This window comes from Polyergus mexicanus, unplaced genomic scaffold (genome assembly GCF_030449975.1).
Source record: "Polyergus mexicanus isolate NDT 795.1 unplaced genomic scaffold, iyPolMexi1.0 SCAF_2, whole genome shotgun sequence".
NCBI classification, from domain to species: Eukaryota; Metazoa; Arthropoda; class Insecta; order Hymenoptera; family Formicidae; genus Polyergus; species Polyergus mexicanus.
Genome location: NW_027223322.1, coordinates 10232553 through 10246958, shown reverse-complemented (window position 1 = coordinate 10246958; position 14406 = coordinate 10232553). Strand labels below are relative to the sequence as shown.

General features: G+C 36.8%; 1 protein-coding gene across 1 annotated transcript in view; it reads left to right on the top strand.

Moving 5' to 3' along the window:
• The window catches only part of LOC138941807 (zinc finger protein 541), a 356780-nt gene that overhangs the window by 240575 nt on the left and 101799 nt on the right, over positions 1 to 14406 (top strand). The window contains exon 6 of the mRNA XM_070311688.1: positions 2434 to 2571. Coding sequence (XP_070167789.1) covers positions 2434 to 2571 — 138 coding nt within the window. The remainder of the gene's footprint in view (positions 1 to 2433; positions 2572 to 14406) is intronic.

Sequence of the window (14406 nt, the reverse complement as noted above, 5' to 3'; positions counted from 1 at the left end):
ACATATATAATATTATTATGCAACATTTTTTATTAAATACATAAGGATTAATATATATGCGTGTCAAATATTATTATATATAAAATATTATTAATATATAAAATAAATATCAATACAATGCCAATATCTCTATTTAAGTAGAAAATGATATCCAGCATATATTACTAATTATTATTATACCGATATTTTATTGACTGCAACGTTAATTGACTGATCCGAGAGAATGCGATTTCGCGTTATTGTTAAGGCTTATTAGGGGATATATCAATACCCTCTAGACAATATTACTCGACCGGATCAATGTTCGCATCGTGTATCGATATACTATATTTTCCGTGAGTCCGGAGATGTGTAAGCCCGATGATGAGTGGAAAGATCGAAGAGTCATGGAAACGACGGAGCTTCCGTAAGCCGCTTTCGTCCGCGTATCCCCCCCCCCTCGCCCCCGTGGGGGGATTTAAGTCTCGACTCGTGCAGATCAAATTGTCGTCAAATATTTACGGGTACGGGGCCCATTCGTCGCATGGTGCTTCGAGTATGTCGTAACTTCGCCGCGCACTTGCCACGGTCGAAACGAATCGGACAGAAGCGCCGGTGGAGGGACGACGCCGATGCTATTACTCCTTTCGCGTCGTCACGCGTTCGCCAAACTCGCCCTTTGAATCAGTAACAAGTCGTAAAATCGTAGCGGATTAATTCTCCATTCTTCATCGAACGTAATAGGAATGCGTAACTTTTTTCGTTTTTCACTTTGATTCCGGTTGTTTTATTGATCGCAATCGGTTTTACAGAGTACTCTTTTTCAGGGTACTTTTCGTTTTATCTATCTCCGCGATGCGAATACATAGCGCTCGTATAAATTTTATTTAAATAATAACAGTCTTTAAAATCTATATATACAGAGGAAAGATATAAAATAAATTTACAATATCATGATCGTTGCAACTTGATAAATAATTTTAAAATTCTACACAAAGACTTTGTAGAAGAATAACATTCAAACGCCTGCATATATGCATTGAGAAAAAAAAAAAAGATAATTGTTGTATTTTTAAGAGAAAATTTGTAAAATTTATTGCACTTGAAATGTATTGCTTGCTTAGATATTGATTACTCTCTTTGTTCGTACCTCAATATTTGTTAATTAGAAAATTAAATGGTTATGCGGGTATTCTGGATAATTACATTAAGACGATGATCATCTTACGCGATCCGATATCGGTTTATCAAAATATCGTTAACTAAGAAACAAGATGGGATTATACTTGATGTAAGTGAGATTGATTAATACCCTAAAATGCACAAAGTTTCGTGCGCAGCCGTTTCTACCGTATCGCAGAAACCATCCGGAGTCTCGAGAGATCTCTACTGCCTGCGAGATCTTTCAAGTACGCTTCAGCGTTGTTGCGGTGTAGTGGCGAGATACGCGAAAGATATGCAAGTTATGCAGCTGAGAAATTCTCGTTTAGTTTGTAATAGATAATTTTATCGCACGCCAATAACAGTGAGAACGCATAGATGAATATTTTTTAATTTTTACAGATACATATGCAATATATCTCTAAGAATTTTTCTGAAACTTGTAAATTTTTTTTTTTTTTTTTTTTTTTTTTTTTATCTAAATATATAAAGAATTTCTTTTCCTCTGTTTTTTCTCCATTCTTGTTCGAATACTTGTGCTAATATATCAGATTGCTTTTCTTTTATTTTTTTACGAAATACTTTTATCTTCTGTAATAACTTTTTTAAAGAATAAGTATATAAAAATGTCTCGAAAGGGGAGGAGGGGGGCGGGGGAGGAATAGAATTCTAAGTTTCTATTAATCGATAATATATAACAGAATCGATAATCATAATTGTGAAAACGCTATATATAATTTGGAAATATAATTTGTACGCATCGCGTTTTTATCGAGCAGATTATTTTCATAGCGCGCAGGAATTCGGCACGCGAAGATGCTGTTCGTTTATTGACATCGCCCGTTTGTTGACACTCGTCAATAACGCAAGGTCGCGCAAGCTGGCATTTGAGTGAGACGAACCGAGACAGTCGGCGTCGAGGATGGGGGTTTTTACTGGGGGTTTTTTTACTCGCGTTCTTTCAGTCGAACGTGTATTTTACTACTATGTAATTTAATATCCATATCAGTCTGTCGCCGTCCGCGGATGAGAATGGATGTTTGGACGCGCGTACCGAAAGACGTTGCTAGGTATTTCGATCGTGTAAGAATCATCTCTGAAAATTAGTTTCTAGATAAACGAAAGATTATTTATAATAGTTAACTATTATTTATTAATTGGTCGATTCTGATAATTCCAATAATCTATCGATCACATCTTGTATTCGCAATCCAAGTCGGCTGATTTTATTTGGATAAAAAATTTGTCGGCGCGCATGAAGTTAATCTCGATATTTTATTTTCGTGTTTTCAGGAAATGGAAATTTAGAGTTGTTCGATAGTGAGAGCGGGCCGGACCTCACGCTATCGCCTCAAACCTTCACGTCAACGGCGGAGGCCTTCATCAATGACAATAGCGACAGCCTCGGGGTTCCAGGAGACAACGACACCGGTGAGTGGACTTTGATTTCAAATACGCGCAACAGAGATCGATCAATTAATTATATAATTTCCGAGATAAAAGGGTCGATATTTTTATGCCCGTTCAAAATAAATGAATGGCTGAAACTTAATAATTGACTGATGAGCGAAAAAAAGTTTTTATATATGTGTATTATATTGATGAGATATTGTTGTATTACATATATATGTACGAAATGGGGAAAGTTAAAAAATTTTTGTCTCGTCCAATTTTCCTCGCGCCACAATCGAGATGCTTGATTCGACTTGGGCCAAGACGATGAATTTATAGGATAACTGCGACAATGAAATTTGCGCGACAATGATTTTAACGTGCGACTTCCTGTAATTCGATTTAATTCAATCTGCGAGAGTGCAAAACGTCGATGGGGGCGCCGAGTCGTTAAGCGACGGAACACGAGACAATGCATTAACGTAATTGTTGCTCTCCTCGTCAGCGGCACGTAGGAGAGAACAGCGGTTATAACTAGTTCGAACAAGTCGGAAGGGAAGCCGTCGTCGAGCATGTGCCGCGACACATAATGCCTATTGTTTCCGACAAGTATAAGGGACCACCGTCGGGACAGTCGTGCACAAGTGCAATGCGCGCGCATTGTTTCTTGGGGAAATGTTGGGGGACAATCAGGGCCAGCCGCCGGGTACAACAGTAATATCAATTATTACATTTCACTGCGCGAGTAAAGATAATTGTTAATTCAATGCACCTAAAGAGAATAGATAATAAGAATTCCAGTACAATATATATAGAATCATTTTTCTTCATATTATATTAATATTTGTTGAAGAAAAAAATATATATATATATATTATTACGCATCTTTTAAATAAAAGAGTATATTACTTTTTTTATTACAATTTATTAAATACATGAATGTGTGGCGTGAATTTTGATAACAGCTTGCAAATATGTAGCATGTTTGGTCTTCGAAACTATGAAAAGTGCTTACTGAACAATTTCTATTTTCTAACTGTTCTAACACGTGCAATGTTTTTAGACTTTTGGCAAAATTACCTAAATCATTTATTCGCTTCGCGAAATGTTTTATATACACGCGTTCGTGTCTTTGATATTATTTTATAAACAGCAGCTTTCAACAAACGTGTCCAACGAATTACTAACGTTCTATTTACGAAATACGATGCAAGACGTCGCAGTTTGTGCCTCTTAACTACGTCATTAATATTACGATGTACCTCCCATATGTGAATTCTGACGAATATCGCATGTTGGAACAACAATCCGAGCCAAAAATGATAATTAAATACGTATTAAAACACATGTTTTGCATAAGCTGTTTACCAAGTGTTATTTTTCACGCGTACGGTATGGCTGTCATTAATTATACGAGGAATATTGGATTTAACGTACGCATTTTGCCGAAATATGATATTATCCTATCGCGGTATCGGTATCGGTAAATCAGCTGATTCATGTCATTTAACACGTTTCAACGATTTCGCGAGTCAAAGACGGTCTGATTACGAAACACGAAACTATTTTGCTATTTTCTTTCGTTATTTTCTCAGACAGACTAATTTGTTATATAAATCTAAAATTATATACATTTTGTGTTTATTAAAAAAAAAAAGCCGCTATTTTTCGCGATATCTGAATTTAATATTTTCTTTTAATCAAGTCACTCTCAAAATTTTATGGAGAGTCTGTCTGAAATTAATCGAAGAATAAGATTAAATTTCTAAATCTTAAATATGTTTGATTTTAAATTTACGTAATTTGGTAACTATATTTCGATTTAAATTAAACGGATATTACGCAAAACAACCCGTATAGTTTGGGTACTTTCCATCTCAGATTTTAGAGCTGGTTCTCTTATTCTTTATATTTCGTGACGTGGGGAGTTTGTCCGTCTCATCTATTACTCTTTAGTCTCCGTATATATGCTATGGTAGATTTATTGGAGTCGGTTTGCGACGGGCGAAACGCGCGAGGAAGCCGGCGCCGGATTTTGCCGCCAAACTCCAAACGAGCGCGGTTGGCGCGGCTCTCTTTGCGGGATGTGTGTATGTATACATACATATATATATATATATATATATATATATATATATATATATACGAACTGGATATACAACTTTTGCGCGAGTATAAGTTCGTTAGAACAATTTCGCGTCGAGCGAGCGTTATCGATGCGATGCGATGCAACGCGACGTTGCGGAGAGGCCGCAGAGTTTCCGGCGCGGAAAGCCTCATGGATACGCGACTCGCCTATGAATAAATCTCATCGCGGTGAGACGATATTTGCATATATCGTCTGACACGACACACCTCAAGTATCGTTTGCGCGCAACTAGTATGACATGCAATAAACAGTGTTTATTTTATATCCATAGAAATATAAATAGTAATGAAATGCTCGAATTTAGCTCTTTCGACGAGACAAATATGGATAAACAAAGGTGGCAAATAATATTTATTAAATAATGTTTCGTAAAATATAATATATAATATACTAAAACATATTATATAAGATAAAGGAGCAAAGTGTGAGTGTTCTAATTCAATTTAAGAGAGAATATCTAAAAATACATGCGACAGTTTTTGGAGCAATAAGTGATACGTTTTTTTTTTTTTATATCGGATTATATATCGTGTCAATTATGTTTGTACTAGTAACGAAAGAAATGATGGTTAGGTAAGCGTATAAAACTTCGTGAAGAAAATTCGTTTTTGTGGTCTCCGTAATCCGATATACGCTGATTGCGAATCGCGGAAACGAATGGAACGAGCTGAACAGCTGGCTAGTTTGCGATAGCTCCGATATTCTTAAGACAATACCGTGATCTGGATCGTAAGAAGGAAAGAGCGCAATCGCAGTCGGACGTGATGTAGTTTACTTCGAAGCACCGGTGGCATTTGTGATTCTGTCAAGTCGCATGCTGTTTTTTTTATACGCTCGCAAAACCGATCGCTATACGATTTACGATGCTAATAACCCTTTCGAGTGAAACAAGTTTCATCTCTCTGTAAGCCATCTATGACGTCTTAAACTTCATCTTGGGTTATTAGGAGTACTTGGATTATTAGATTAACCAATGAAATACTTTGAGTAAGCATTTGATATTGATTAATCGGGGCAAGAATCTTGTACTTTAAAGCCAAACTAGCGTCAAATGGAATATATTTTATATTTTTTGTATTAATATATTATTTATATTAATCAAATTCAAAACTTATTTTCGGTCGAATATATGCTCATGGCAAATTGGGTTTAATCGCTCTCAGAGCGAACGGACCTACTTCATTCGAAAACTAATATTTCGAAATATTATGTTTCAAAATGCAATGAAATATATTATTTCATTGCATTTTGAGGAAATTACTTTGGTAATATCATATATTTCCATCAACTGATTTTGCAAAACATTAACTTTCCAACGAGCGAGATTTCCCTACTGCAATATAAATATACAGAAAAGACATTTAGATAAAAGTTTTCTTTCTGGGATTAGTTATTTTTGACATATCGCTTTTTTGATTGCTCTCTCTCTCTCTCTCTCTTTTTATGTGGACTTTTGCTTTTTATCTAGTTACCTAGTAACTTGCTTCTAGTTGATATCAGTTTCAAAATTGATTATTTTTGAAAGTCATATTGTGTTTCTTTTCTCTATGTGTTATATTATGCAAACTTCGGTCGTTTGAACAGAAAGATTATGGGCCGTTAAATTATAAATGACAAATATAACTGAACTATCACCAATCGTGTATTTCGTTTGCAATTTTATACGATTGGTATAATCTCCTCGATTTCATAATGGGAACAGTTGATTATATAATAATCAACTGTTAATTATAATAAAACATTCTTTGATAAAGGAATTTGGAATTTATTAGATTATTATATTGAGAGACAATAGATATAAAAACCACCACTCTGCTTATTATGTTTGATGTATTTCAATTAATTAAAGTTTCACGAGTTAAATGTCTGTATCAAATATTACATTATTGTAACAATGTTATCATGCATTTAATACTTGAATTTTCTCAAACATATAATATATATTATTTATTACATATATTATTTATATATAATCGTTATATATATTATTTATATAATCTAATATGACATATAACTTATTTATTTATCGAATCTGTGGATTTTTCAGAAATGTAAAGAACATTTATCAAGTAATTTTGCAAAGTACATAATACAACAAATCGATATTAATGGATAAAATTATTTTTTAATAACTGAAATATTTAACTATTATTAATTATTAAAGCGAGAAATGTTATTCCATCTCAGATTCTAGAATAATTCAAGCTTTTTTACGATGATATGTCAGATTTTTGGCAATAAATTCCAAGATTCGAGTGGTTTTTTTTTTTTTTTTTTTTTTTTTTTTTTTTTTTTTTTTTTTTTTTTAAGTTGCGGGAACATTTTATATATATAATAATGCTGTTGTTTCACATGGACATTATGTTTGTGTCTTAATTATTAGCTTGAAAGAACATTGAAATGAAAAAAATATACATGTTTTTATATTTTGTACATTTCTCGTTTTTTTTTTTTTTAAATTAGAAGAAAATAAAAAAATTCAATTTAAGAAACTTCAGATTATTTTATTTACCTGGTTAACAACAAAATACTTTTGATAACATGAACACGAGAGACAAACGGGAGAGACTGGCGACCATAATGGCGTGACGTATTCGCGATCGATATAACGCTGCTGGCACTTTCTAAATAACACTGATCGAGATTCGTCGGTGCAATTGCAAAAATCCACAGCCCGCGGTCGTCGCAATGCCATTGGTCGTCGAGGCTGAGAGATATCGAAACAGATCTGCCGGTAGAAAACTCGTCCTTGGATTTCTTCACTCGTCCTTATCCTTTCTCACCCTCTCCCGTTATCTCTTCTTCCCTTTCTCGCTTTTCGTCCTCCGTTGGAAGGAATTCACTTCGTCGGCTAGTCCTCTGAGATTTCAATGCGCTCTCAAACATGCTGAGATTACGTCGGAGCTTATGGATTCCTTATCCAATCTTTCGATCAGACGCACTTGGACTCAACGTCTTACGCTCTTAGAACCGCGCGTCTATGGAGTTCATTCGCGGAAGACTTGATTTTATGTGATCAAATGATGCTAAATTGACCTGAGTCTATCAGACAATGGCATTTTCCATAGAAAAGGACTTTTTTTTCGACAAATTAAATTGTCGTTTAATCAATATCTAGTTATTATTCTCATTTATTATCGAAATAAAAATGTATATTTAAACATAGAAAATAAATTACTTGTCGCGTCTACGATATACAGCCGTAAAGAATATTTTTGAGAACGCGATTCATTAAAGATGGTGCCAAAAAGAATTGTTTGAAATTTACGTGATAGATTTTTATTTTAAATAAAAAAGTACGAAGGCGAGGAAAAACAATTGAGAATGAAATCTGGACAAATGAGAAGAAAGCCTTACGAAGTTTATGACAAGAGGAGAGTCTAAGCGATTTAACGACATAAGGAGGGAAGTTACATAAAGAAAAATATAATTTTTTAGTTCTAACATTCATACGTCGCAAGAAATATATCATTTCTCTCTATCGCGGGCATAACGCTCGCGTGTCGAGATAGCCCGTTGCCGATTGCACGCAATATTAAAATATTCCTCAGGGATGGGAGATATTGATTTTCCAACGAACGACCCGCCGGCATAACGATAATCGGCGGTATTAACGGCGTTTAAATTGTATTTTCGATATTTCGGGGAGCTATTACCGGTTATCGGTCCGACGAGGCGGGTATGCAAAGGTGCGTAAATATTACAGTTTACGTAAAAGCGCCAATGGATTACGGTCGTCATCGGATCCGCGCGTTGATATTACCAGTGCTATTAAAATTTCTGCAGAGAGGAGAGATGAGAGGAAGCGAGAGAGAGAGAGAGAGAGAAAGAGACAGAATTTACCATGCTTCGATCGTTCGCCGATCGCGCTCTTAACGATAGTTAACGGTCGTTGGCCTGGCTTCGTATCGCTCCCCCGGATCCCTTCAATAGCCCGGTCGCGCTAATTTACATCGAGATCCATAAAGGCTCGAGGCGGTCGCTTTCTCGCTTCGCTCGTGGATACGTAAACAGCGTTGTAGAATGCTCGTTTCCGAAACGGGCAAGTCTCCTGGACTCGAGAGGTCGAGAATACGGGACAGTAGGTGGCGGAAGCGGAAGAGCGTAGGTAGTGCACGAGAGGATGTGTGACGAGATAGAAGGTGGGGGAGTAGAGGGGCGAGAAGGACGAAGACGAAGAAGGGTTGCGCGGAGGTGACGGGAATGTAAAACGGAACGAGAACTAGTGTGATGAGAGAGAGAGAGAGAGGAAGAGAGGAAGAGAGAGAGAGAGAGAGAGAGAGAGAGGAGTGAGGGAGACGAGGAGATGGAGCAGGGACGGTTTGCTACAACCTCGTTGCCTCTAATGCGGACTATTCAGCTCTCACAATGCACTAGTAATACGATTTCGCCGTCGTTCCGAATCATGCTCGCGTTCTCGCCAGATACGAACGGACACGATTGACGCGAGCCATGCGCGCTGATCTCGATGTGACCCGCACGCACGCTTTCTCACACATAGATATACGCACTTGTAGGCTCGCACGCGCGAAACACGGATTGCTGCGAATTCACAGTACGAAAATCATTCTAAAAAAAAAAAAAAAAAAAAAAAAAAAACTGAAGAAAATTTATACGAGTAATAAAACTATAAATATTAATATAAAAATGACAGTAGGGAAAGACCAGCTTCCCGAGATATATTATATAATTCATACAGTATTAACAATTCGCTCTTGAGTATTAAAATAATGTGTAAAATAATAGCTAAGATTTTAATACTTTGTTTATGTGAAAAGGAAAAAGGAAAAGAGAGAAAAATATTTATTAAGAATTTATCAAGAAATCTGAGAGAAAGCAAAAAATTTTCGAATTCTGTGTAGCGGCTTGAAAAGAGGGATTTATCTCAACATCTGTGTACTTTGTACACGTGCGCGCCTGGCGGAGGGTTAATCAAATGTCGAAACGCTCGTCTTTGATCGAGTCGGGATAGGCATGGGCGCGTCTGTGAAAAGCTCCGCGCTCTTCAGCAGAGGCGAACTTAAATTGAAAGTGTCCTCCGGTGTACAAGAGGAACGGAAGATACTAGGAGATCGTGGGAGGGAGGAACTGAGGGAGATGCACTAGTATCTAAGGGTGGAGTTCTCTCCGCGACATAAAGAGTAAATAGCCGAAGGAACGGTCGGCTCGCCGAAGAAGAAGCGGCGGAAGCACGGAAAGAGGAAAAGATGACAGGCTCGCTTCCCAAAGGAAAAGAACCGGTTGCAACTGGGTAAAGAGAAGACGTTGGAAGAGAAGGGGGAAGGAGAGGAATGAGAGTGGCAGAAGCGAGGCGCTGAGGGGGTTGTAGCGCATTTTAATAATCGCGACTAAAGCGAATGGCAGCAGCCACCTTAGCAGCGTTCAAAGCCGCGCGAATTGCCATTACGACCGCTTTAGCAAGCTCCGAAAGTGGCTGAGTATTGAAATTAAGTGTCCTCCATCCGGAGGCGACGCGTATGCGTCTCTTCTTCTTCTTGGATGACACGGAGCATCGCAGCGCGACGTTCTTTGCACGCGAGCGGAATTTCGACTCGCTCTCACTCGACTAACGAAACGCAATTAATCATCGGTAAGGTCGGGATTACCGGCCAGAGCGCTCTGATCGCGATGTTTTATTTCTCCGTGTAATTAATTAAAATTTCTTGCAGTCTCTTCATCCCCCGGAACGACTTTTTGTCGCTCCCACACGCTCCCCGAATAAATCATTCGATGTCGCGAAGCTACTCGCGAAATAACGCCGTACAAAGGGAATCGTCATTTATATTCGCCAGATACGTATTGATAATACTTTTATATCTCCGAATACTTGCGAGGAGACTCTCATCATTTATACAAGTTTGATTAAAAGTATTTGTATCAATGAATAATTTAAATAATGCTACGTAAAATTTGCTTGCAATTTTGATCTTTTCACCAAGCTTATTATTAGCAGCGCTTCCTAAACTTTGAACGAATAATTCTCCGAACGCGATTAAAATTTTTGTTAGAAATTTAATGCCGGAACGGAATAAAGTTTCTCTAAAAGGCTATTCTTCTCTTTATAAAATACTGGAGTTTTTAAAGCATATTCGTGCCACACGAAACGAAAAGAATGTAATATTTCGCTTTATATGATTGATTCAAGGGCAATTTGTGTTCAATGAAGCATATCGTATTACGTCTTTGTTGCCGTTGAAAATTATTATTCATTTATCGTCAGAGTTTAATATCTTCTTAATTTACGCTTCATAGTTGATCCTAAGTGCTTCGTCCAAGCGCTGTATAATTAGTATGGAAGCTTTTAATGGTTGAATTAAGTATTACGACATGAAAGTTCACTCGAAGGAAATGTCTTCATATTATAGCCCATTTCCCGGAAGTTTTCGTATTTCGCTCGCGGAAAAAAAGACCAGAAATCCATATGCTTTATTCAAATAAATCAAGCATTTTTTTCTATATATTTATATTATTGACAGATAAAATTATAGAAAAAGAGAGAAAAGTGTAATTGTTTTTGTTTTTTAGCAAAATTTTCTCTTGAAATTGTAAAAATTGTAAAAAGTTACATTATTCTTAAAATATTAATTCTTAATATATTTTATCCCTAATATTTTAATCATAAAATATTAATTCTTAATATTTTATTCTTGAAATATTAAGTTTATCTAATTAATATAATCTGTCTTCTACTTTCATTATATATATTAATATTACTGTGATCTACTTTTAAAATTTATATGTATATTAATATTAGCGACTTATCGAATGTTGCTTGCTGCTATTTGCGCAGCAAGGAAAGCGTTACTTACATTTCACCGATACCAGGATAGAAATGTTTAATCCGGAAACGTAATGTTTCCATGAAATGGGCCTCGCCGATTAGCCCGCGAGTGGCTGAACGTGCGCCGTTGAATCGTGGCGAGAATGGCCGAATAAAATTGTCCGGGTAGCAATTTGGAACAGCCGCGGTGGGGGGGGGGGGGCAATTTGCGGCATCTCGAAGGTTGATATTACAGAGTCGAAGGGGGGAAATCGACTCGTAGCCGCGCGCTCGTTTCGCGAATATATTTTTATGCGATCACTAATGCCAGGATCACGAAAATCACAATCACCACCACCGTTTTTCTTTTTATCGAATTTTAAACTTGTTAGTTTTCCATGGATGGGAAACAAAATTAGAGAAATACGATAATAATAGATGAGTGCGCGAAATAAAATAAAAAAGAATAATATTGGGATTTTTTAAAGAGATATCGAGAATACTTATAATATTAAAAAAATTTTACTTGTATCATAAAAAAAAATAATATGCATGACTAATTATTTTTATTCATACCAATCGATGTGGCTTGATCGATTGAATGCTATAATGATACTCGAAAAAGAGAGCGAAGATATTGTTTGATTTAACCTTGTAATGTTTATCGCGATTATTTCGATTTTATTAATTATTTCGGTGTATTTTTCAAGCTGTATTTATATTCCGCGTGCTTGCGTTAACACATATGTGTTGCTTTCCACCTTCTTTATGAGTAATTCTTCAATCGCCGCAGGATCATAAAGTAAGTTCCGATCGGCGAAATGAAATGGGAGTACGTCGTCGTGTGAATTCGCGCAGGGAATACCTAATTACGTATTTCGATGCACCATTTCGCTGATGACGAATGCTCCATTCCGCATTGATATGCAGCCGAGAAGTAAATTGATCGAGACACAGACCGCGGCGGGAGGGCGCGCAACGGATGAAATTCGACCGCGGACCATCTCCTGTTCCGGGTTTCTCCATGACATCCGCAGTTTCTATTATGCGCCTCGACATTCCCGCATTCGCGACGCGTTCCGCATCGCGGAGGGAAGTATACATCACGACGGTTGAAGCCCATCGTGACAGGGAATATGGCGCAATTTAGCCAAATCGTACGCGTATCATTGCGAATTTTTATTAGCCGCGAAGGAAAGGATGGGACGAGCTCGATATTATTATATTACATATGTATTTGTTGAGCGTTCGATGAGTTTTAACATGTAATAATGTCTACATATATGCTGCATAATCTTTATATTATAATCTTAATATTAAAGATATTTTTATGTATTATTTTGTTCTCAGCTTTCTTTATTAATTCAAACTTAATGGATTTTATATCTAAGAGATTTCTAAATTAACGTGATTAATAAAGTTAAGGGATAAAAGGAGAGTTAAATTCTCGGCATCAAACCGCTATCGTTTGGTACGACAAGAGTATGAATCATTAAAAAAGATCGTTCGCTTACTCGTTGTATGTCGCAAAATTTTCTGCGATGTTTATTCGAATAAGAGAAAAAGAGAGATTCTATTTTATTCTTTTCTCCCGACGATACCAACTCTTCGCAGTACCGGATATACCGTAAATACACTTTTAGGTGCTGGCTTCGCAGACTCTTCTTTCGCGCGTATCCGCCATCTGTCATCGCATAATTGCCTCGAATTTCTAAAGAAGGGAGACTGCATTTCTCCACCCGCTACTTTATATTGTACGATACAGTCGGTCCCCGCCTTGTCAATATTATCGCGATTCGTAACGTCGACGTCGACGATGTTACGAGTGCCGGTATCGTCGTCGTTGTCGTCGGGGTAGAAAACGACGGAACGGCAGAGGAAAAATGATGAAAAGAAGTGACGATATTACGTTCTCCTTTTCCCTTCCGGCGTAGGAAGCGGCAATTTGCCTCGCCGCCGCTTCGCGAAAATCACCTCGAGGTATCCTAGACGCCATTCTCCGCGTCAGAGATATCATCTACGCGGTGCTTCCCAAGTTTCATCGCGGCCAATATAGCGTCGAGGAAGAACATTTAGTTTTACAAAGTATCACGCGCTCTAGTTCAGTGCTAAAAATTGTTCTCGGAATGACGCCTGATATCGCGGCCTCCCACTTGAATCTCATCACCGAGACAATGTTGCAAGGTTAATCGAACTGTGATAATAATTTATAATTTATAATTATAGTACTTATTATTTAAAAAAGTAGCATACTGCGCTGTAAGATTGACGAAAAAAACGTTTATGTGTTCTATTAGATGAATCTTCATATTTTGAAATATATGTAGATAGCCTTGTCAAAATATTAGCATGAAATAGAAATTGAGTTTTGATAAATTAATTGTTATTTTACATTGAAGATTGATAGAGTTAAATTTTGCGGATGCAAATGAACAATAATTCATTTTCTATTTTATATGAGTGTTTTTTTTTTTTTTTTTTTTTAATTAATTAATTTATGCCACAAAGTGTTGTCACTATAATCTGAAAAAATATATATATATTTTTTTAATAGCATTGTGGAGGATTGATTGTTTGCCGCGATAAGCGGAAACGCGTTCCAAAGTTTTATCTCGCAAATCACGCGATACATATTAACGAGATGCACAAAAATAACCCTTTATATTTTACTCGCGTTATATGCTTCTTTCTTTTCTCGTCGCTCTAAAGTAGCATCTCTTTTCCCCTCACACGTACACGCAAGCGTATCTCTTTCAATTTTTCCGTATCTTCTGCACACGCTTAAGCGACTTTGTAACGATTTATTGTACACATGATTATCTCAGGTGAAGAGTCGATCGCTTCCATTCGGAAAAAAGATAGTTCAGTAGATACTATACAATACAGAGAACTTTGAATGGGCTATGATATGCAAAATGCATTAGCAACTGGTGAAATTTAAATGAGTGAGAGACGACACGAAACT